Consider the following 14,315-nt stretch of genomic DNA (forward strand, 5'->3'; position numbering starts at 1 on the left):
TGATGTAAAGAACGGGCTGCCTTCCTGCTGATGCTGGTCAGTGTGTGTGTGTTTAAAAGACCTGGATTGATTTTGGTATTTAAAACATTTTAGGCTCAAGGATAGACTAGTTGTAACGGGGATTTTTTTGCATTCAAAATGCAGCGGTTCTTCTGCTGAATGCATTTAATGTATCTTTATTATTTATATGTTTTTACCAAAGCAGAGGGCACAGACTGTCCAATTTGTGCCGTCCTTTGGGTGGATTTCCATCTGGCAGAATCTAGGCCAAATACTCTGCGTTTAATCTCTCCAACCCCCTCTGCCTTTCCTTGGTGCCTGAACCATAAATCTTGCTTTCTGCTAACATCACCACCAGCTGCAGGAAGGTGAGTCGAGTCCACAATCCATAAAATTATTATCTGCATTAAAATAGGCGTATTAAGAGGCTGTTAGCCCACGGCTGACGCGTAGAATGTCCCACCCCACACTGCTGTAATTCACGGTGGCCTGGTCCCAATTCCCACCTCCACACTGGGAGGCTGGGACACCCCTGGGGAGGTTGGCAACAGGCTTCCCACCCTCCTCGCCTGGGGTTAAAATTCAAAACGTCACTATTTTAGCAATAGCAGGTACTAAATCCTCCTGCAATCCCTCTCCTCTCAAATGCTTTAGGGGAAGGTAAGGCCCATCGCTGGCACGTCTGCAGACAGGCTGCTGGGAAAAGCTTCAGTACAAAAATAGTTTAAAAAAAGAGGGAAAAAAAAAAAAAGAAAAAAATTAAAAAAAATTCAGTGATGAGTGAACATATTATTTTATTTTCTGAAAAGCCAAAACCAAAAAAAAAAGTAGAAGTTGGACCTTGTCAAACAACATGTAGATTTGCTCATTTGAAGATGTTCTAAGCTGCTGGGAAACATGAAATTAGTGTTTTGTTGGGTTTTTTTCTGCCCCTGCTGAGGAAAACACCGGCTCTTGCAGCCACAGAGCAAACCCAGCCCCGGCAGAGGGACTGGTCAGCACTTAATTTACTTGAGAACAAAGAGTGGCACAAGCCTAAAATAATTACTTTTAAATGCTAGTGCAGAATGCTGATGGCTGATTGTGAACCAGTTAATTGCCCAGCCTCTCCTTATTGTGAGAACTTCCTTCAGAGCAGTGTTTTTCTGCCTGGGCTCCAGGGACAACCTCTGTTCCTCGGGGCTGAAAAGGGATTACAGGTTCCTGCAGGAAAGCACGGTGCTTCCCGGGGAAGCTGGAAACGTCCTGCAGGGAGAGACATCGCTGAGGAAGGAGCTTCAAACCCAGAACTGCAGTAAATCACCTTCTCGGGGGCTTGGTGATGCCAAAGGTGAGTCCAGCAAAGGGACGGGACAAAAGCTGCCCCTCCTTCAGGGTGGGCTCCTCTCTGCATGCCAGGGGTAGAGAAAGACGTGAAGCTGTGACCCAAAGGGATGGGACCCCATCACCAACACCTCCAAAGGCTGGCAGGCGGCAGACCCTGGGCAGTGCTCCAGTCCCCAAATGAACCATGGGCACTTTGGAGAGCACGGTTTATGCATGGACCCACTCGTGCCCTATCGTGTCCAAGGGACAGGGTCATTCAGCCCCATGGTGGCTCGCAAAGCTCATGTCTCCTCCTCGACCCATCCCTGGCCACCTGCAGCATGTGGTGTCTGTACAGGAAACATCACAAACAGCAGCAATCGCTGTTGCTACAGAATCACAGCATGATACGGGGTTCAGGGAAGGTGGAAAGACACTGAGGTGATGGAGCGGGTCCAGAGAAGGGCAATGGAGCTGGTGAGGGGTCTGGAGACCAAGTCTTGTGAGGAGAGGCTGAGGGAGCTGGGGGTGTTCAGCCTGGAGAAAAGGAGGCTGAGGGGAGACCTTCTCACTCTCTCCAACTCCCTGAAAGGAGGGGGTAGCCAAGGGGGGTCGGTCTCTGCGCCCCAGGAACAGGCAATGGGACAAGAGGAAACGGCCTCAAGTTGTGCCAGGGGAGGTTTAGGATGGATATTAGGGAAAAAAATTTATATGGAAAGCGTTATTAAGCCTTGGAAGAGGCTGCCCAGGGCAGTGGTGGAGTCACCATCCCTGGAGGGATTTAAAAGCCGGGCAGATGTGGTGCCCAGTGGGAATCAGCTCTGTAGGAACTGGAAGTCAAACACAGAAGACCCATCCGTGACCCACACCTGGGGGTAATCACGGTGGCAGAGCACCCAGAAATGCTCCCTTTGCTGTGACAGACAGTAATTGCCAATGCACTTTTCACTGAAGGTGCTCGGGAGTCAGTGCCCACTCTTTAAGAAGAAAAAAGGCCTTTTTTAAAACTCCCTTTGAAGACTCATTAAGAAACCACTCCAAAGTGATGCCCCCTCCTCTTTTCTCAGTAGGACTAAGACAAATTAATGAAACTAAAGTAACATCAGGAAATGGCTTAAAGGGGAAAAAGGGAAGAAATGAGACTGAAATAACATTTATTCTCCTTCCACTTATTTTAGAAGTGCCAGGAAAAGCCAACAGGAAGGTTCAGAAGAAGAGCCCTTCGCACAATCCCTGGGGAAGCCAAAAGGCTGTTGACAAGAAAGCACACACCACGCTGGCAGTTAGCAATTCTCTTTTACAAAACCATTTTTCTTCAGGGGAAAACAAAAACAAACAGCAGAAATCCAGTTGCAACAGATAATTCAGTGTCTGACATCTTAGTCATCTGTAATCCGCATTTGAACGTCACGGTTACCCTCTGCTGCTGACACAGGGTCCTCCGCCACACACAGATTAACTAATTTCTCACCTTCGGTTCCATTTCCTTTACTATGGCATGAGACTCTCGTTTGGGAGAGGAAGGCTACGCTAGGTTTCCATGAGTCAAGCTCACCTCTACTGGAACAGTCCTGTCGTTAGGAAATCTAGTGGAAACGAAGCGCGTTGCCAAGGGATCCAACCCCTTCCAGGGCAGCAGGCCTTACCCGCCGGAGGAGCTATAGCTGGCAGTGGAGAGCTCTGTGGAAGACGGTGCCGATGAGCAGCTGCCCCTGGTAGACGGATGCCACCGAGGTCCCCTGCAGCACAGAGCCGTTGTCGGCGTAGACGCGGGTCACCACCGGCTCCTCCGAGAGGATGTTCTGGATGCGCAGGACCTGCCCGGGGAAGGAGGGATGTATCTGCTGAAAACGGCCGCAGGTGGAGACCCTCCACCCAGGAAGGGGTGTTAATTTAAACAAATTAGCTTGGTTCATCAGCTGCTGATAACTGCAACCAGGTGATTCCTGTGATAGGGCCACAATTTCTGCTCCAGTCAAGCGTGGTCCATGAAGACCCATTATATTTTTTTAAGTGGTTGTGCAATAGAGACTCCACCCCAGCAAGGAAGGAAGGCAGGCAGCCACCCCCAGCTCTAAGCATGTGCACGGTTTTCTCCAGCCTAGAAATTACTCAACATCATCTTATTTTCATGCTTTTTCCAGACAAAAAAAGGGCTTAGTTATGGGGTTGGAACTTGATGATCTTTAAGGTCCCTTCCAACCCGAACCATCCTATGATTCTAGTACCTTAAATCTACTGCTGTTGAACAGGATAATGTTGAAAAGCATCTTATGGGAAAGTTGAAACCAAACAGGCTCCAACCAGCGACCTGCGCTGATGCCAGTATCCCATTGATTGCAGAAGGGAAGAATAATTGCAGTGTCACCTGCTGATGAGCCACACTTGCACAGATAAATCACTCCCGGGCGAACGCTTCTGCTGAGTGCTTTGCACTCACTCAATTACTTTTTTTGTTTGGCAAAGAGGTGCCGGCTCGGTAATTAACACAGTTCATCAAAATCTGATTGCGCAGTCACAGCTGCACAGAAACCAGCCTGAGGAGTCCAGCGCGACTGAGCTGCTGGGTGGAAACCATTCACTTGTCTCCTAAGGATCTGAATCGGTGTTTGTTAGTGAGTATGTGCTGCTCAGGCTTCCCACTGGAGAGCAGGAGCTGTAAGGTGGGCACCAGCTCAGCCTTTGCTTTCACACAGGCTGGGCAGGCTCTCCTCTACATAAGAGGACAGGCTGAGACAGTTGGGGGGGTCTTCAGCCTGGAGAAGAGAAGGTTCTGAGGAGACTTTAGTGCCCCTTCCAGTCCCCAAAGGGGCTCCAGGGGAGATGGGGAGGGGAGCCATAGGATGAGGGGGAAGGACTTGACACTGAAAGAGGGGAGATGGAGCTGAGATGTGGGGAAGAAGTTCTTTGGTGTGAGGGTGGTGAGAGCCTGGCCCAGGTTGCCCAGAGAAGCTGTGGCTGCCCCATCCCTGGAGGGGATCAAGGCCAGGTTGGAGGGGGCTTGGGGCAACCTGGTGTGGTGGGAGGTGTCCCTGCCCAGGGCACAGGGTTGGAACTCAATGATCTTTAAGATCCCTTCCAACCCAAACCATTCTATGAGTCTATACCGCAAAGTTACACCAGGGGGATTTGACAGAGCAGCCTTCTGGCACAGACAGAGCCAGGACACCAGTGTCTCCCAAAACGCACCTCAGAGGCAGGCAGATTTTCAGGATCATTGTAGAACAGCTTCAACCCATTGGGATGACACCCTGTCCAGATATCTCCAGTCTGAGGGTCAATAGACAGGTTGTCAACCAGAGTGTCCAGCTGCAGTGCCTATCCATGATGGAGGAAAAAGAACAAGAGAGAGGTTAAAGCAATCAGAAGCCCTGGAAGCAAACTACAACATAACCACTAGACTTGTCCAAGACTCTCATCTGACAAAACTTGGACTGATTTTTTTTAAAAACTATTTTCTACCTCATGGCTGGTTTGTTTTTTCCACCCACAGTATGCTTCATCCCCTCCTCCATGCCATGAGACACCTCCTTGCTGCTCTGAGCTTGCCCCGTGGGCTCATTCACGCCTACGCTGGTGTTGGTTACTGCAGTGCTTTGTGGACTGACCCGCACTGATTGAGGCAGGCTTCCACCGTGGCTCTACAGCACACCTGAGACACCTTTCTGGTCGCTGGTGTGAGGGTGGAAGACATGAAGAGAGCTCCTCTGCAAACCCACAGCAGGAGCCACCCAGAAAACACATGATCAGGCTGAAATCTCAAGCGTTCACGGGGGACTACTCGGTCCAAAATTCATATATGCCCCTTTTATATGGAACAGCAGCACCTTACCTTCACGTGGGTTAAATTCCAGTTAGCATGTTTTTCCATAACATGGATGTTATGATCAAATACATCTGCAACATAGATGTACCTTCAAAAGAAAGCACCTCTTAGCAATGTGTATGAGTCAGCAGACACCAAACCCAGTCAGTTCCACCTGCGCAGTCCCAGCTCTCCCCGTGAGGATGCCAGCCCACAGCTCTCGCATGGCAACGGGCACTGCAAGCAGGCCACAGGGCGCTGAGCTGCAGCCAACCTGCTGGGGCTCCACGCTGTGCCAGCTCCCCCGTTGCGACACCAGAGCAGGGCTCGGGCTGTCAGACCCACAACTCTGCTTTATTTTTCACTTCGCATCACCTGCCTCAGCCACAGGACTGGCTAATTCAGTCCTCCAGGCTCCGGGAGTGCAGAGCATCCCCCACGTCAGAAATTCTGCCCCATTAATCCCTGCAAGTAATATGCACACATTTCTATACTGGCTGAGTAAAATGCAGCAGTGTTTGATCTGACTGCATACAAACCACCACACAAAGCAGCAAACATTGCCTCGAGCTAAGGACTGAGACACACAACTTCTGTTCCACAAACCCTTCACCTCACTTACGTTGTACAGCTGGCACCTTGCCTTACACAAGCCAACTTAGACACTTTTCCACGTGTACAAATGAGGATTTGGGGATTCTTTTGGGTGATCGAACAAATTCTGAAGCAAGGAGAAACTTACTTTTTGTCGGGTGAAATGTTGATTCCGTTGGCTGAATAAAACCCAGCTGCTACTTCTTTCACTTCTTTTGGACTGTAGTAAACAACGTTTGACCAAGTCAAACCCAAGAACATCTCCAGGAACATCAAGATGAAGTCAGAGAAGTAGTGGTCATTGGTAGCATAAAAGCTGTCGGGTCCCATAGCTACTATATCATTCACACTAAAAAAAATAAGAAGAGAGGGAGAAAAATAGGTAAAAGACTGAAATGAGAGGTGGGAAGGAGTGTTGTAGGATGGCCCAGATTCCAACTAGGACATGGTCATCTCATAGACATAGAGAGGCTGCAAATACAGTAGACCCTTTCTACTTCTGTCCTCTTTTACATGGGCCAGGACCGTGCAGCACTGAAGACAACCATAGATTGGCGACCTGTCTACATGCCCATGGAAGTTCTTCTCTCTTTTGAGTACACTCAACTGGAAACCAGAGAACAGGCAGGAATTGTGACAACTTTTTTTCTTTCAGGCTCTCTTTATCTTATGATCATTTTGCAGTAGGACAGACCAAGAAAATTTTGTATGCAAAAAAAAGAGGAAAAAGCTAGTATGTTTTACAGTGTAGCAAATTCAGAATAATAGAATATCTGAAGGCTCATATCTGCAATGATCTCAGAGTGGGTTATGTGAGAGAAGGAGAAATGGATGCCAAGCTAATTCACCGGCATCGGTCACAGCATTGCTCAACACCGAGTTAGAGATCCAACTATTAAAGATCTCACTTACATAAGAGATTCAAGAAACACAGGTTTTGATTACAGAGATAAGAAGGAATCAGTAAGAGAAACAGGAAAGCTGGTTAAAGACAAAATATCTTATATTAATAATATCCTAAAACCAAAATCATCCTAGTTTGGATTTTACCAAAGCAGCCTGTTCTGGGGAAGGACAGATTTTGGCTCCAATACCTGGTCAGAAGGTCGTGTCGAATGGTTTTCAGGTGTACGAGAGAATTGTCATCTTCTACAAATTTAAACACTTCTACTGTGCTCTTCTGATGGGGATGATTCACAACAAAGAGGTACACGGTGTTGTCTTAAAAAATAAAACAAAACCAAGCCAAAATCAAAACAGGAACAGGAACATGTCCAGGTGGGTTTGAATGTCTCCAGAGAAGGAGACCCCACCACCTCCCTGGGCAGCCTCTGCCAGGGCTCTGCCACCCTCACAGCAAAGAAGTTCCTCCCCATGTTTAGGTGGAGCTTCTTATATAAACAACAAATTTGATAATTTGTAGTTCACAAATTTGTTAATTTAGAAATTTGATAATTTGTAGTCAGCTATGAAAGCCTCTGTCCTGGTCACTACTAGTTGGTGAAGCAAACATCTCCTGGAAACCCTTGACCCCCAGGTGAGATAGATGTAAATTGGTAAAATAAACTTCTTGTAGTTTTCAACTCAAACTTTTCCTGTGTTCTCTTTCCTTTCAATATATAGGACATCTTTCTGTCTCAGACAGTTGGAGATTACGTGCAAAGGTATCATGTCCTTTAGCAGTTGACCTTTAGAAAAGAGCCCAGTAGAGTTAAAAAGCCCCAAAAAACCTTTTTCTCTCCCAACGAGCGCAGGCTGTTGGGGGTGCAATATAAGGCCACAAAGGGGTTTCTATTCCTGCTCTTTAGGCTGAGATCAGCCACCACCTCCATCCAGATAAAGGCCTCCTTACCTCTGTCCACGTAGGTGCTGATTCCATGCGGGTTAAACGACGCCAGATCAAACCCTCGGCTGATCCTCAGTTCCACTGCTCTGGGGTTGTCCTTGTTCAAATCCATCAAAAATATTTCGCCTGGCTTGTCCGGTGCGAGGCTCTTTATTCCTGGGTATTTTAGGCCCTAAAAGTAAAATCAAAACCATGAGAAAAGTCACTCATGGATAAGAGGTGAAGGGAGAGCATCACCCCCCAGGGTGGGTGCTCCCTGTATCTCAAACGTGACACGCTGAGGGGGACACACAAACTGGAGATGTGGCACCATCGAGTGCACCCAACGTGGTAAAGCTACAGGGGACAGCAGCAGTGTGACAGTTCATGATTTTTTGGGCATGTATTTTGCAATCCTTGGCTGGGTGATGTAGGTGAAAACGCCAGCTTTTGTTTTAGAAAATAATCACCTGGTTGCAAAGCAAAGTTTGAAAACCTTTGTCCTGAAGGCTAAACAAAAAAATATCAGGAGCAACAAAATCAAGGCACAAAATCTGTTAATTTTTTCTTTTTTTGGATAGGGAATTAACACACCTTCTTAAGGAGAGAGAGAGGTTTACCATGTCAACATTTCAAGCAAGCAGCATGAAAGCAATTGCAGGTTGTGTGGGTGGAACAGCCAACACAACAGGGTACGTGTGTCTGAGCCACCACCACCACTTCGGTGGCCAGAGGAGCACTTGCTCGAGCAGAAGGAAACACCAGCAAAGCCCAACACAAGTCTGGGCAGTTTCTACAGAGCCGGCCTTGTAGGAAAAGGAGCCCATCTGGCAGTTTTCCCCTCGGGTTCAGTGGATAAGGAAGCAGGAAAACCCCTACGTGGGGAAGGGGAGCGGGCACTTACGGAGCTGATGAAAGCCAGTCCATTGGGAAGGATGTCGATGTCTTCTGAACCAGTTTCTGCAACACAGGGGTTTTCAGATGACATTAAACATTTCCCATCAAAAAAAACAAAAAACAAAAAACAAACAAACCACAAAACCCACCTAATTTTTTGTACAGTTCCAACCCTCATGAATGCCCTGCTCTGACACGACCGAATCAGCGATGAAGCTCAGCAGGAAAAGTTCCCATCGCAGTAAAAGCGGCAGCAGCACATGGGGTGAGGGAATAGCAGTGGGGTTCACCTCTTTCTGGGGCGATCCCACTTTTGATGACAGGGTTCTGCAGCTAGTAATTTGCCCAGGGGATGGCATTTTCAGGGCAAGACCATACCCACGGCCCAGCCTGCATGCTTATATAAGGCAGCGCTGGGAATTGGGAGTGCTAATTCTCTTGGTTGAGCTGGGACACTCCACTGAGAGGGATTGCCAAGTATTTAGTTAAACCTCTCCAGTGACAGAGAACCTACTGTATCTTTAACAGCCAAGGGTTTTAATAGTTAGACCACACTTTTAACTGCAGGTAATAATTTGCTATATTGCCAGTTCCTATAATATTTTTCCCTGCTAGGAAAATATAAAATAAAAAATAAAATAAAAAATAAAATAACATGACATTAAAAATAAAATAAAATAAAATAAAATAAAATAAAATAAAATAATAAAATCCCTTTAGTAAGAACACAAGAGCAATTTTAGGCTTTGATCAAGCACTCTCCCTAGATCTTTTTGTCCAACACTGAAGGCCATTTGCCGTCCCACATTTTCACCCCTCCCCTGAGAAGCCGCCCCTCTCCCCCTCAATCACCATAAACCCCTTTCCAGATGGTGGCTGGATTAAACCTTCCCAGGAGCTTTTGCTTATAGGAGGAAACTCTTCTGCAGGTTCTGTTTAACAGGGCCACCAACACAAAGGTTTTTCCACCCAGTTTCCCCCGTCTCTCTGCACCGCCTCCTGCTTGGCCATGGACCACACGCTTGACCCCATGTGGGTCCCACCATCCCTGGCACCTCCTCCTGAGGGTTCAGCATCTGCAAATTCCAGCTGGGTTTATTCTGTGCTTTTCTGTAACTCCCATTTATGGCGACACTGATTCCACTGGGCTGTAATTTACCCCAATAAATATCTAAACGTTCTAAAAATAAAAATATAAATTGTAAAAATTTCTAAAAATATCCCATAAGAGCCCAACAGCTCTTATGGGGAGAACTCAGACCACCACACTCATCCACCCGGGCAAGGTCCTTCTCAGCCCAGCCCTGGACATGGTTGCAGGACTTTCCCTGGAGGGACAGGGCAGAGGACGAGGCCAGCTCCTCCCCAGCCTCAGCAAGCCTCCAGGGGCTACAGAATCATAGAATTGGGGACCTTAAAGTCCCCCCAGTGCCACCCCCTGCCCTGGGCAGGGACACCTCCCACCACACCAGGTTGCTCCAAGCCCCCTCCAACCTGCCCTTGAACCCCTCCAGGGATGGGGCAGCCACAGCTTCTCTGGGCAGCCTGGGCCAGGCTCTCACCACCCTCACACCAAACAAGTTCTTCCCCACATCTCAGCTCCATCTCCCCTCTTTCAGTGTCAAACCCTTCCCCCTCATCCTATGGTGGGATTGCCATGACCCACGTGCAGCACCTCGCACTTGGCCTGGCTGAACTTCACAACGTGCCCACAGACATTTAAAGCCTGCTGTTTTCCAACTCAAATTTTGAATTTGTGGGGTTCTTTTTCAGCTCAGCTCATGCCCTGGTTTAAGCAACACCTCGCCCCAGCTCTCGGTCTCTCCAAGCCTGGGCTCATCATCCACGGGACAGGGTTAGTGGCAATCCCCAGGATTGCTGCAGAGATAACAACAGGATAACTACGATAACAACAGCGCCTGGGCTCATCCACGGGACAGGGTTAGTGGCGATCCCCAGGATTGCTGCAGACAGGATAACTATGATAACAACAGGATAACTACGATAACAACAGGAACCGAGGCGGAGAGGCCCCATTGCCATGGTGACGTAAGCGGGACAGACAGCTCCTGATGGCAGAGCATGCTGCTGAGACATCAGAGATAGATACCATCATTTATCGCTACAGAATCAGTGAGCCTGGCCAGCAGAGAGAGATCAGAGATACCATCATTTATCACTACAGAATCAGTGAGCCTGGCCAGCAGAGAGAGGAGCAGGCTAATTGGGAGCGGGTAATTAGAAAGCAGGAGTTTCTGGTGGCAGGGAGAGCCCTGCACCCAACTGCTTCCAAAGAAACCGCCCAGCAAAGCACATTCTGGTCACCTCTCGGCCAGGTCTGGGGTATGTTGGAAGAGCAGTGAGATGCTGACCCAGGGCCATCCTGCTGAGCTGGCACTGCCGAGGTGGCCAGGAGGGGACAGGGGACACACAGCCCGGCCTCTCCCATGGGACCCGATGCAGGGGGGCTCTGAGGTGGCATAAAGGACAGGAGAGCTAGGAACTGATTTATTCGGTGCCAGTTACCTGCACTATACTGCCTAACTTAAATTAGGTTGACGGTTGGACAAGATGATCCTTAAGGTCCCTTCCAACCTAGAAGATTCTGTGATTCTGTAACTGCATCACCCAGCCCAGCTTGGCCATGGGATTATCTGAATAGGTACCATTTTAAAAAAAATAAAGATACTGAGAAAAATCACTGCTACCCTAGAAAAGCCCTTTTTTTTTTTTTCATTTTCATTTTATCTTAGTATGATGTATTCCCCAGGTGCATCTAATGAAAAAAAACCCACCTGGATTTCATATCCAAAAGCAAGTGTGTTGGCCTATAGCCCATTAGTCGGTCCAAGGTGCAAGTATTTCTAGCAATTTCTATCCTAGCTTCTTGAGCTTTAGGAATTAGTTCAGGACATATGGTTAGTTTATTATATATAAGCCAGTAACATGAGTAGACGCTCCTATAATTCAGAAAATACTGTTTGTTCTGCAACTATAGCCTTTTCTACATATCTGTGGCTGAGCTTTAGGACAAGCTGCAGGTTTTCACTGGTTCGTTCAATGTTTGCACCTGTGCTTACATTGCACAATATTTGAAAAACAGAAGAGATCAAGGCCTTAAAAAAAGAGAGAGAGACACTCAAAGGATGAAATTATGCAGAAAGGATAGGATCCACTGGCAAATTTTTCCGTTTGCTTCCTTTACCACGGATGCAGTGCTTTTAACATAACTACAGCAGACGGTACCAGCTGCCTGTTCCTCCATGGACAGAACGGACAGTTTAAGATTATTTTGCTTGGAGCTGGTCCAGCTCATTACCCGTGGTCCCACTTAAGAGGCCAGAAGGACTATTCCAAATATTAGATAAAGACAGACCACGTGTTCAACTTTGTCACAACAGCATTTTAAAGGCAGGAGGCCCAAGAAGCCCATGCAGACACATCCATGCATCCTTACAGATCCCAGCACAGCAAAAGCCCTGGTTTGGATAGTGCTTCCTACACAGCTGAGTTAAGTTTTGGCACTATAATTTTTTCTGAAAAGCTGCAAACAGCAGAGGGAAGGCCAGGCGAGGTGAAGGGAAGGGCACAAGAGCCCAGCGAGAAGCAGAAGTGAAGCTCTGTAAGATGATCTCCAGGCAAATGCCAGGCTCCAAAAAGGAGACACTGCTCAGAAATTAAACACACCTGCCATTGTGATATCCAGCTTTCCTTCTTCCCTCAACAACCATGGTGCAAAAAAGTCTTGCAAAGATTGCAATAGTGATATGCTGAAAAGAATTACTCAGAAATTAATTTTTTTATATGAATCACCATCAAACAAGCATTATTTATTCAGTGTCTTGTATGAGTAAATTACAGCTACATCTGGAAAGCTTTTTCAAATGCAATTTCTTCTGCACGTAACCTCAGGCAAAGGAACTCTGCATCCTCTCCCTCATGGCAGTAATTTGACTTCACAAAGATGTTTGATTCCTGACACAAGGAAGAAGCAAGATTTATGAAGATGACACAGTGACTCAGCAAGCTCAAAGACAAGGCTCTTAGCTCACCCAACGACTTTTTACACTTCCAAAATCCAGGCAAATTTCAACAGAACTCAAGACATTTCTGAAAATACTGAGGAGGAGAAAACCCCCAGCTCATTGTGCCTGTATTAAGTTTAAAAACTATAATCTGGGGGAAAGGGAGACACAAAAAAGCCATCAATTTCAATGCTATTCATTTTATCCTCTGGTTATCCTAAAGGGAGAGAAAAAAAAAAAAAAACCAAAGCAACATTGCCATGTGGTCCACAAATGACCCAAAGTACAAAGTCAACCCTGTGAAACCTCTTCACCAAAGCCAGACCAAAACGGCAAATATTGCCCCTTGCTCTTTGAAACCACAGGGCTGGGTTGCACAACCTGCCCCTGGCACCTCCCCACCTAAATCTCCCAACTAAATCTCCCTGAAACCAGGCACCAAAGCTAGTGTTTCCCAGGGGGAACAGCCTCAGCTTCCCCACGGACCCATGGTCTTCTCCCAAAGCTTCCACCCTTCAGGATGCCACCGGCTGACGACCACCCATGGGACCCACCTGAAGAGCCAGCACTACCCTCATCCAAACGCCACACCACTTCCTAAGTGGCTGAGTGAAGGAGAAGTGTTTGCAATGTGCTTGTTTTCAAGAGAAGGAGCAGAGACATTAAATACCCAAGGCAAAAACCTATCACACCAAGCCAGCTAGTTTCCTCAGTCTGATTTTCTTCCCGCAGTTTGTCCCTACCTCAAAGTCCAAGTAACAAATGAAAGTCAAATCAGCGCTTTGCTCTCGGGACCAGGCTTGGGAGCTGGCTTTAAGGAGCAGTTGCAGAATGAGGCCAGACAAAAGCAATGCACTCAGTTATTTCCAGCACGTACCGATGCCTTTAATGAGCCGGCAGTTCGGGGGGGACACTGGGGCGATTTCCCGGGAAGCGTTGAGTCTGTTCCTGCGGGAGGAGAGAGGAGGGTTAACAGCACACAGTCAGCTTTAACACAGGTAACATTCCTAGCATAGCTTTATCTTGGTTTTATTGTCTGCCGTATCGCAGCGACTAGTCAGCTGTAAAATACTGAATAAGCAAAACCCAGAACTGACAACAGCGATTGCCCCAAATCACTGTGATGGCTGCAGGGTCATTCTCCACCCTGAATGTCTGCAGGAACCCGACTTTGCTCACCAGCTTCAGGAAAGAGCTTTCATGATCCACCACGGCTCAAACAATAAAATAACACGGCCACGTTTTCTTCAGGTTTCAGCCGCCTAAATATAGTAGCCCCCGCAGTTAGGGACCAGCATTTCAGATGAGGAGAGGGAGCCTTCTTCTACCCCAACCCACCGGCTGGATTTGGTGACCAGGCCACCAGCAGTTCCACTTGCTCCTTTTCTTAGCCCACACTGAGAAGTGGAGATAGTGTTACTGCAAGGCAGGACCACCCATTCCTTAACAACAGTGGGACTCGCTGGTACGATGTTCAGCAGTTACCCTCTCCCTTCCTCCTCTCTCCTGGTACCCGCCAGAGCACCATCCCTCAGCAGGGATTATTTCATTCCTGAACAGCCACGGAATTTGCTCTCCAGCCCAGGCTCCGCTGGACGAGCAGATACAGCCAGGTACCCACACATTAGTTTGCATTTCTTCATCTCCTCCATCCCAAGTTGTCCCCAAATCTATACGAAAGGCACCTCACCACCAGGACTGCTGGCTGTCACCATGGTGGTGCCACGAGCAAATACGTCCAGTTTCTATGTAAAAACGTCAAGCGAGTGTTCTAGAATATTTCATTTTCTTTTCCTTTTTCCCCAGAAGAAAGCTTTTAAACTTACTCTTTTGCATGCCTCTAATACACACACGCTGAGGCTGT

General features: G+C 47.6%; 1 protein-coding gene across 1 annotated transcript in view; it reads right to left on the reverse strand.

The window, feature by feature from the left end:
• Positions 1 to 2,442: 2,442 nt before the first annotated feature.
• Positions 2,443 to 14,315, reverse strand: part of PON2 (paraoxonase 2) — a 44,318-nt gene continuing 32,445 nt past the window's right edge. Inside the window, exons 7-14 of the mRNA XM_014940230.1 lie at positions 13,329 to 13,399; positions 8,434 to 8,489; positions 7,557 to 7,722; positions 6,799 to 6,925; positions 5,853 to 6,053; positions 5,138 to 5,219; positions 4,495 to 4,623; positions 2,443 to 3,122 (exon numbers count right to left, since the gene is read on the reverse strand). Coding sequence (XP_014795716.1) covers positions 2,964 to 3,122; positions 4,495 to 4,623; positions 5,138 to 5,219; positions 5,853 to 6,053; positions 6,799 to 6,925; positions 7,557 to 7,722; positions 8,434 to 8,489; positions 13,329 to 13,399 — 991 coding nt within the window. The 3' untranslated portion in view covers positions 2,443 to 2,963. The remainder of the gene's footprint in view (positions 3,123 to 4,494; positions 4,624 to 5,137; positions 5,220 to 5,852; positions 6,054 to 6,798; positions 6,926 to 7,556; positions 7,723 to 8,433; positions 8,490 to 13,328; positions 13,400 to 14,315) is intronic.

Source organism: Calidris pugnax, unplaced genomic scaffold (genome assembly GCF_001431845.1).
Source record: "Calidris pugnax isolate Ruff unplaced genomic scaffold, ASM143184v1 scaffold76, whole genome shotgun sequence".
Classification (NCBI taxonomy): Eukaryota; Metazoa; Chordata; class Aves; order Charadriiformes; family Scolopacidae; genus Calidris; species Calidris pugnax.